The sequence below is a fragment of the Leptonychotes weddellii genome, chromosome 5, assembly GCF_054177405.1.
Source record: "Leptonychotes weddellii isolate Sample4059 chromosome 5, ASM5417740v2, whole genome shotgun sequence".
In the NCBI taxonomy this organism is placed as follows: domain Eukaryota; kingdom Metazoa; phylum Chordata; class Mammalia; order Carnivora; family Phocidae; genus Leptonychotes; species Leptonychotes weddellii.
The window spans coordinates 159408402-159417683 of NC_138373.1; the positions used below are offsets into that span (position 1 = coordinate 159408402).

A 9282-nucleotide genomic window follows, 5' to 3' on the forward strand; every position below is an offset into this window, starting at 1 on the left:
TATTTGACAGAGAGAGACACAGCCAGAGAGGGAACACAAGCAGGGGGAGGGGAGAGGGAGAAGCAGGCTTCCCGCGGAGCAGGGAGCCCAATGCGGGGCTCGATCCCAGAACCCTGGGATCACGACCTGAGCCGAAGGCAGACGCTTAACAACTGAGCCACCCAGGCGCCCCTGGAGACTGTTGTTAATTGTTGGCCCCAGGGGTGTCCACTAACTCCCTCATCTCCTTCTTGTCCTTGCATGAGACCCAGGACCAGCTCCTTTCCTTATCCTGCTCTGCCTTTTCTTCCTGAGTACCCTTTTCGTGTCCTAGATAATCTACTCCTTGTTTTACATTTACGTGTTGATCCTCTGCTTCAGGCAGGGGTCTGTGTCTGTGTGGGCCACTGAGGGCACACAGCAGCATTGCATAAGCGCTGGGGAATGAATCAATGTCCAATAGGCAGCTCACACTTACACGTCCAAACACCAACCCCGCTGCCGTGTCCCCTCTTCAGCCCATGGAACTCTGCCCTCCAGTCACTGAGGCCAAAATATTGGTCTGTTTCCCTCGTACCCATGGAACCCACGTCAGGACATCCCATGGCCCCACCTGCCTGCCACACCCCACCTCCCACCGGTCAGATCCTGCTAGAACCCGGCAGCTCATGACCCTTCACCTCTGCAGGCTCTGCTCACATGGCACCAGGACCATCCTAGTCCGCCTGGCATCCCTCCCATACTTTGTTTGCTTTCCCAGCCTTCTCCCCAGCCTCACACTGACACTGGGCACCCCATATAATTTATGTCGTTAACCTGTTTGTGGTCTGTCTCCCCCACGCAAACATCACTCCAGGTAGGGTGACCAACGGTCCCCATTTGCCGGGCTTTAGGGCTGAGAATCCTGACCCAATCAGCCCCTCAGTCCAGGGCAGACCCCTTGGTCCCCAGCTGCAAGGGCGGTGATCTTAGTTCCTGGCGCTGAGACAGTGGGGCACCCAGTGGGTACTCAGCACCTGCTCGAGAATGGGTGAATGAATGAATGGGGCACACAGATGTCCCAAAGGCTCCCTGCAGTTCAACTGTGAGCCCTGGCATGGGTGACCTAGCCACCTACCTTTGGTCCTCCCCATCCTGGGGCCTGAGTTCATCAGCATTTTACTCCTGGGCAGGAGTGGCCTGAGGTGGGAATGGGATTTCTGGCTAGGGTAGGGGTCGGTGTTACTGGCCAAGGCAGGCCTGCTGGGCCATGGGGCGCTGGGTGTGGTCTAAGGTCTTGGTGTGGAGGGTGGATCACTGAGCACCACTGCCACTTGGTGGCAGCACACACGGGGACAGCTGGGAAGCTGGGACCCAAGCATGCCCCGCCTCACCCCATTCCCTATAGCCCGAACCTCCTTGAGAGGAACACAGTCATGGCCTCTTTCTGGGCCTCAGTTTCCCCCATCTGTGGAAGGCCAGGACAGCAGCAAGTCTTGAGGGAGCTGACACCCGCTCAGCTCCTGCAACCCCTCCCTGCGCCACCTCCAGGCAGGCCAGGGTTCCCAGGGTTAGCCCTGGGTCAGAGCCAGGGTTTCCCTGCCTGGCCACAGTGCTCCTGGATGGTCCAGGTGAGGGGGGCAGGAACTCCGGGCAGGGGCAGCCCGGCCATAGCCGGACTCTGGTCCCTCACCCCGCCTGGGCCTTGATGGGGAGGGAGCACCACGGGCAGACAAGGGCCTCCAGAGGACCCCATGCCCCCAAATCCCGGGCAAGGAGGAAACGTGGTGAGCGCAGAGCCACAGGCTGCCAGCCCCTAAACCCTGACCCAAGGTAGGAGTGGGGGGCCTGGGACTCGAGGGTGAGGCCTCCCTGACCCCCACTCCCCCAGCATCCCATCCCTCTGTCAGTTCCTGGCTTGACCCGGCCACTTTATGGGGACGCTAGAGGGGGCCTTCAGGAAAGGGCGCCCCCTGCTCCGCCCCCCTCCTTCGTGGGGCTGAGCACCAGCAGGGGTGGACAGGTTGAACACCCCTCTTCCTCCCACCCTCCCTCCCACACATGGCCTGGGGGCAGGCCATCGGGGTATTGGCATCTCCAGCCTATGGGGTGTCCTCGGGGACAGCCTGGGGGCTTGCACGTGGTGGGGGGTGAGCAGGCTCCATCTGCAGTCTGTGGATCCACCCTCACCTCTGCAGGCAATCCCACCTCCCGCCTGGAGGCCCCATACGAACAGGTACACCTGGGCCCCGTAATCTTCCCCACCAGGCCACTTGCGCCAAGGGGCTACCTTGCCCCTCAGACCCCATCTGTGTCCTCAAGGGAAGAGGTGAGCTAGGTGGACAAGTGTTTACTGAGTGTGGGGCGCACTGGCTTGCCCCCCCCAGCTTGCTGGGGACAGCAGCTGCCATAAAGGGAAGGAGAAGGAGGGACAGCGGAGCCAGGCCCTGGGGGTAGGAGGGCATTTGCAGATGACACAGCACAGCCGACCTCCCTGGGCGCACGGTGGTCAGGCACAGAGGATGTCCAGCCTCCGATGATGGCAGCTCAGGAGGGGCGGCCTGGTGGTCCTTGGGAGCCAGCATGACAGTCTGTGGGGCACATCTGACAGCCCAACTTCCGGGTGGCCCCCGACCTGGGGTGTGGAAATCCCACTGCAGGGCCAAGGGTCCCTGTGGGGTGGCCCTCGGAGAGTGTGATACTTGGGAGAACGGCACATCCCAGCACAGGGCGCCTGAGGCCCCAGGAAGTGGCCAGCCTTCCCTGGACGGGCCGGGCTGGGGGGCCGGAGAGTGGGTGACCTGACCTCTGGAAAGGCTGGTGCAGGGGGTCAGGTGGATGCCCAGCCTGGGCAGTAAGGGCCAACCAGCGTGGGGACCGCGGTCAGTATAGGAGTGCTCTGGGCGGGAGCTGGAGGTGGTCCTGAGCCAGCTGAGCTGCAGACCGTGTGGGGTCACACTCTGCTCTCCAGAGCCCTGGGAAAGCTCTGGCAGCCATCAGGCAGCGGCCAGGCCCTTGTCCTCGGGCCAGGGATGGCGGCCACAACCACAGGCAGTCCAGAGGGAGGCTGCACCAAGCTGAGACAGGGCAGGTCAGAGGCCAGGCCATCTGGGAGAGAGGGCAGCCCAGCCAGCCATTCTGTAGGCCTTCACCAAAGGGGTTCAGGAAGGGTCTGAAAGTCCTTCATCTGACCCAAAGCCCCGGGCCCAGCCTGAGGGCCCCCAGGGAGCTGCGCCTCTGGGGAGCCAGAAGGAGGCTGGCCCCATAGCCTGGGTTCAGGTGAGCCACCTCCAAATTCGGAGGCCTGGCTTTTGCTGCCAGAGGCCTGGGGGCCCAGAAGTGAGCTGGTCTCCGCCGCACCCCAGCATTCAGCCAGGGCACTCGCTCGTCCTTGTTGGGGCTCCTGGCCTCAGTCTGCTGTCCCCTGGGTGGCAGCTGGAAAGAGAGGAATGGGGGTGCTGGTTCAGCCTACCCAATGCCAACCTTGTCTGGGGGCTCACCCTCCTCCAGTCACCCCCCGACGGCGGCAGGAGGAAGGAGAGGGAGCTGCAGACCCCAAATGCTCAGGGCTTACTGGGCAGGGCTGCCCAGTCCTGGAGAGCCAGTGCATGGCAGCAGGCCAATGTCCCGCCTTCAGGGGCAGTCCACCTGGACCCCAAAAGCAGGATGCACTCCCACTTGAGCCGGGCCCAGCCCCTCTGCTCTCTGGCCTGTCCCTGGGGTGCTGGGACCCACCCAGGGCGGCCCCGGAGGCTCTGGCAGTGGCTGAGACCTGCTCCCAGGTCACTGGGATGGTAGTGGGTGAAGCCCCAGTCCAGCCCCAGGGCGACCATCACCCTTTGGGCTGTGATCTGCTAGAGGGGACCTTTGCTGGGGAAGGGGACCCAGACTTGGCTGAAAAACTCCTCTGGGGTTGGAGGAGGTAGAGGACACAGGTCTCAGAGACGCTCCCCAGGCTCTAGGGCATTTCCAGTGGGGCAGGGGGCAGGACTGGGGCTGCCCTGGAGCCTGGAGACCTGGGCCGGCCGCTGGCCCCGCCCCCGCCCATCCCCCTCTGGCCCCTCGGCTCCTGCAGTCTTCTCTCCGCTCAGCAGCCAGAGGGCTCTTGCCCATGCAGGTGCCGATGCCTGCTCCCCACTTACATCCCGTCGCCCCTCTCAGGGCACCCAGGCAGAGGCCACCCTCCTGGGCCACACACAGAACCCCCATGCTTAGCTTTGTCTCCTGCTAAGCCCGAGGTCCCAGGAGTCTGGGCCTAAGTGACTTGGCTGGGTGAAGGGGGGCTGAGGGACATCCCGAGTTCCTGGACAGTTGGAACCAGAGCCCTGGTCAGGCGTGGTGGACGCTCAGGAAGTTCCTCCCCAACCAGTGGTGCAGTGACATGGGGGATGGGCGCTTGCAGTGGACCTCCAGGGCCCTTGACCTCCCAAGTCAGGGGTGGGCCCTGGCCGGTCTGCCTTCGCCTTGGCTCAGAGCCTGGCCAGACTTCCAGGCAGGTGGCCCCTCTGTCCCCCACCAATGCCCAGTCTCCTGTGCAGGGCTCACACCCCCACCCTAAGCGTGGGAGACAGGGATCAGGCTCGGAGCTGAGGTTGGAGTCCAGCCCTCGTCCTCCCGCAGTCCTGGGGCCCGAGACCCAGCGGGGGCACTCACTGCACTGAAGGTCACAGAGCTGCTGGGGGGCGGAGAAGAGCACATCGGTCCTCCAGCCCTGTGGGCGCGGGGCAGCTCGGTCAGCCCAGCCTGTGGCCTCCCCCGCACCCTGACTGCATCCCCCAGAGCGACGGCCTGGGGAGGCTGCTGGGCTGACAGGCCCCCCCGAGGAGCTTTGTTGGTTGATGACAGGGAAGCAGGTTTGGGACTGGAGTAGGGGGTGGGGGCTGGGTGGGGCAGCACCACCCACCTGGATGCAGGTGCCGGGCACACATGCCTTGTCCCTGGGAATGTTCACAAAGGCGACCACAGGGTCAGCCGTGAGGTCCCCCTGGGTGGGAGAGGGGTCGGTCATAGGCAGCAGGGTGGGGGGGACTGGCTCACACAGCGGAGTGGCCTGCACCCCTCCACACCGGGCGGCCTCCAGGGGCTGACTCAGGGCCTTGTGGACAGGAAAGGGGGCAGCCCCCCTCCCACCGGGCTCACTGAGGCCAAGGGGCGGGCCGTGGCCAGGAGAGCCGGGCGGCAGGCGGGGGGCCGTGACTTCCTCTGGCGACACAGGTGCACCTGGAAATGGGCAGCGCTGGGCGAGAAGAAGGTGACCCGGAGGTGGCCCTGAGAAGCTGCTGGCTGGACGGTCATCTTCCAGGCTGTGGGGGTCGAGGGCTGAGGCCCAGCACCGCCCCCCCACTTGCCCTCCTCCCTGCCACTGACCCAGCACCCTGTCATCCCACCTGCCTGACCCAGACGCATCCCGGGAGCAAAGGAAAGGGCGGTATTTCCTGCATCCGCAAGGCAAAGGCCCCAGGCCGGCCTCCCCGCCCTGCCGCCCTGTGGACAGCTCACCTTGGAAGCCTCGCTCGTGGAAAGGGCACCTCACCCAGAAGCCCCGGCTGGTGGAGAACTGCGGAGAAGTCTTGAGGCCTAAGGCCACGGCAGTGTGCGGGGCTGGCTGGGGGCTGGGACAGGCTGGCCTCCTTCCCCCAGGTTCCCTTAGCTCCACCCTCAGACCAGGATGGGGGTCGGAGGGGTTCCTGGGAGGCGGGACCCCAGGGCTGGGCAGGGGCTGGGAGTGTGTGTGGCTGCATGCCCCCTGCCCCCGAGCCCCGGACCCCTCTACCTCCTCCTCGCCACCCCGCATTACGTGCTGGTCGCGCACAGGGCAGGCTGCGGCCTGGCCCACTCACCTTCAGGCAGAGCTGGGGCTGTGTGTCCACCAGCGGGTACTGCACCTGCGGGGGCTCAAGTCAGGCCCCCGCCATCCACGCCCACCCCCGACCCCGCCGGGGGTACTCACCCTGCCGCGCGCCGGCCGGCCGGAGTGCTCCAGGCTGTGGCAGAGGGCCCCTGGCCCCGGGCGCCAGCACAGGCTCACGTGACCACTCACGGGACAGGCAGGCTCCCAGCTCAGTGCCTGGTCCCCCGGGTGGTAGCGGATGGCGTCCCACAGGGCCTCTGTCTCTGCAGGGACCCTCGCCCAGGGGCTCAAGTCAGCGGAGCCCCGCCCCCGTGTGTGTGTGTCCCGGGGCGCGTGCGGCGTCCCGGAGCAGAGCCGAGAGCGGGCAACCCTCCTCCGCCCCTCGGACAGCCGCTCTCAGAACACTTGCTTCTTCCACGCGAGCCAGGCCAGGGCGCGTGCATCCGCCCCGGGCGCACACGCCCTCGCGCACCCACGCGTCTACGCACAGACCGCCACAGGAAAGGGCTTGCCTGGGACTCGCCTTCGGCTACATGCCGTCCGCGGCAGGCTCACGGGGGCACGGGGCCTGTCCGCACGCTTCCTCCCCACTGTGACCCCCTCCGGCTGAAGCCGGCCGGCCCCCACCCTGCCGGGCACGGCTGACCTCCTCTCCCCCACCCCTACTCCACACCGTAGGGCACTTGCCATCTTCGAAGGGACAGGCCTGCATCCGCACGGCGTCAGGGGTCGCAGACCAGCCCTGCGGGAGGGGCTGGGGTCAGCGCAGGCCCTGCCCCTCCCTCCGTCCCCTCCCGGCAATGAAGGCCACACTCTCACTGACCTCAAGGCACAGGCAGGGCAGTTCTTGACTGTAGGGCAGAGACACGGTGCGGGACATCCTGTTCACTGTCACCTGCGTGGAGTTGAGGGCTTAGGGGCTGGGGGCCCAGTGGGTGGGACTGGGCCAGGCTGGGAAGGCCTGGGGTGGGGGGAGGGGAGGGGCGTGGTCTGGGGGGCTGGGCCGTTGGGCGGGCCGTGGGCAGGGGTGTGTGCTCTGGGCCAGGGGGCGGTGTCCAGGGCTTGGGCCTGGGCTCACCCGCACGGGGGCACCCACATCCTCGCAGGTGAACCACTTGAGGCAGAGCCGGACGTAGTAGTCGGGGGCCCCGGGGGCCTCGGGCACCTGGACCAGAATGACCTTGCGGCTGCGGTCCACCCAGTAAGAGAACTTCTCGGCTATAAAAGGGCGGCACTTGGGGGCCATGCTGGGACTAGCGGTCATCGGACAAAGGTCTCCACCTGTCCTGAGAGCCTCCAAATGGTGACCCCTTGCTAGACCCAGGTATTTGGGAGTCGCCCACCTGAGGACCCATCATGACTTCCCAAGTGGGGCAGGAAGAAGACCCCCATGGGAGGGTGCGTGGGGGTCTCCCCAGGAGCTGCGGGGCTGCAGTCCCACCTGAGGATGGGTCCTCACCAAAGCAGACAGGCACGTTCCTCCCCACGTCCTCGTCTCTGCAGTCTGCAAATGGCACAGCAATGGGGGGCCCAGCCACTCTGTCCCCAGCAGCTGTACCCTAGTCGAGCCTCTGCCCTTGTGCTTTACAGAAGTCTCTCCTCTCCCAGGGAGGCTGTGCCCCCAAGTGAAGCGAAAGGCACTTGCTGCGAGCTGCCCAGCATGGGGCTCTGCCTCCTACCTCAGGAGTCCCACCCCAGGTTGTCCCTAGAAGCCCTGTCCCTAGGGTACAGTGGCAGCTGTACCCGGGGCGGACCCATGGGCTCCCACCTTCCACATGGTACTGCTGGTCCAGCTGGACCCCACAGAAGTGGGGGACGGTCCTCAGGGTGACGTAGAGGCTCTGAGCCACACTCACTTCGAAGCAATCAAAATGCACCTGGAGCTGGGCATGCACAGGTGTGAGCCACGTGGACCTGGGGTCTATAGCTACCCTTCCCTGGCCAGGCCAGCTGCACCTCGCATAGCTGGAACCCAGGAGAAGGGTCCCCTGTCCTCAGGCCTTGGGTGGATCGGGTGGATCCAGGAAGGGAGGGCAGCCAGGAGCAGCCAGGAGACAGCTGCTCCTGCCTGGCAAAGGCTTGGGGCGGAACCAGCAGGTCTGGGTCAGGCCCTGGCCTCACCTGCCGCCCCACCTGCCGTCGACGGGAGGCCCTGGAGACCCTCACACTCTGACACTGAGTCTCCTGGGTGTCGAGATTCATGGAGCAGGCCTCCAAGCCCCGCAGGCTCTCTGGGTGAAGGGAGGGGCCAGACAGAGCTGGTCAGACCAGGGCAGAGTCCTCTTTCTTCCCCTCCTCTCTGGGAAGTGCACTTAGCAGGGTCCCCCAGCCCCACCCTGCGCCTCCAAGTGTTGTGGAGTTAAAGGAGCCGGGAGCCTGCCACCCCGCTTCCTGGGTGTTCCCACCATCACAAGCAGCATGGTCCCTCCCCCGCCCCCGAGGCTGCCTCTCACCATGCAGTGTGAGGGAAGCCTGCACGCGCAGGAGCAGGGAGCAGCCCTCGTGGGGGGCACACTTCATGGCAGTGGAGAGTGTCAGGGCCTCCAGGACCGACGGGGACATGGACGTGGGGGGTTGCCGGCAGAAGCTGTTAAAAATGTTCCCTGGGGAAGAGAGAAGGAGGGTGAGTGCCACAGGGCTCCCCAGTGCCTGGGTAAGGCTTTGTGGGTGGCCCGGCCAGGGGAGGGAGCTCTGGTAGGGCATGTCTGGGGAGGGGTCCTCACTATCTTGCCACAGTGCAATCAGCGAACAGTGGACCCACCCTGGAGCCCGCTGTCTTTGGGCGTCAGGAGCGGGGCCGGGCTGGGGAGCGGACCTGAGCGTCGGGGGCAGCTGGCATGGGGCAGGGGGGCCGGCCTCCTGACAAGCTGGCAAGCCCATTGCCACCCTTCAAAGGCCTGCGGGGGCACCTGGGTCATGACCCCCAGGTCATCAGAGCCCAGGGCTCTGTTCACAGGCCAGCAGCTGGACTGGCGCAGGTGAGACTGGCCCCAGGCCTCGGTGGAGCTGGGGTCTCACTTCCAGGCACGGGGCTGAGCACAGTTGTGGCCTTCGCTTGGCCAGGCTTGCAGCTGAGGACTTGGAGGACAGTGGGGTTAGCTCCGTGAGCCGTGGAGCCCTGGGGAGGCCTGTGGCCCACAGTGTCAGCAGCCCAGGTGCCCCCCTGCACCCAAGGTTGGGGCCTATCTGCAGGCATGAGAGATGGCGTCCAGGCCTGGCGCTATGGGCGGTGGAGGAAGCAATCCCGAGGTGGGACCGCGTGTCCAGGAAGGGGAAGGGGTGTGTGCTCAGTGGGTGCTTCGGGGGCCCAGAACTCCCAGGGGCCCCCAAGGCAGACCCTAGGAGATCTGTCAGGAAGATCTCACTGGGGCTAGAACTCCAGGGGAAGTGCCGGCCCTAGGGAGGAGAGGGACCCCCCTTCAGACCAGGCCAAACTGCTAACTCGCAAGTGAAGGGGGAACAGAGCAGGATGG

General features: G+C 65.5%; 1 protein-coding gene across 1 annotated transcript; it reads right to left on the reverse strand.

Annotated features, from left to right (window-relative positions):
* On the reverse strand, positions 1-8406 carry IL17REL (interleukin 17 receptor E like). Its single transcript, XM_081822682.1, has 14 exons — positions 8263-8406; positions 7931-8040; positions 7578-7692; positions 7269-7313; positions 6888-7027; positions 6633-6704; positions 6497-6551; positions 5909-6072; positions 5799-5843; positions 5458-5515; positions 5098-5261; positions 4862-4942; positions 4612-4669; positions 1-3393 (listed from the first exon to the last, which is right to left on the reverse strand). Exons 1-14 carry the CDS (start codon positions 8369-8371, stop codon positions 3368-3370), a joined length of 1242 nt encoding a protein of 413 aa, XP_081678808.1. The 5' UTR covers positions 8372-8406; the 3' UTR covers positions 1-3367.
* Between the last annotated feature and the right edge of the window lie 876 nt (positions 8407-9282).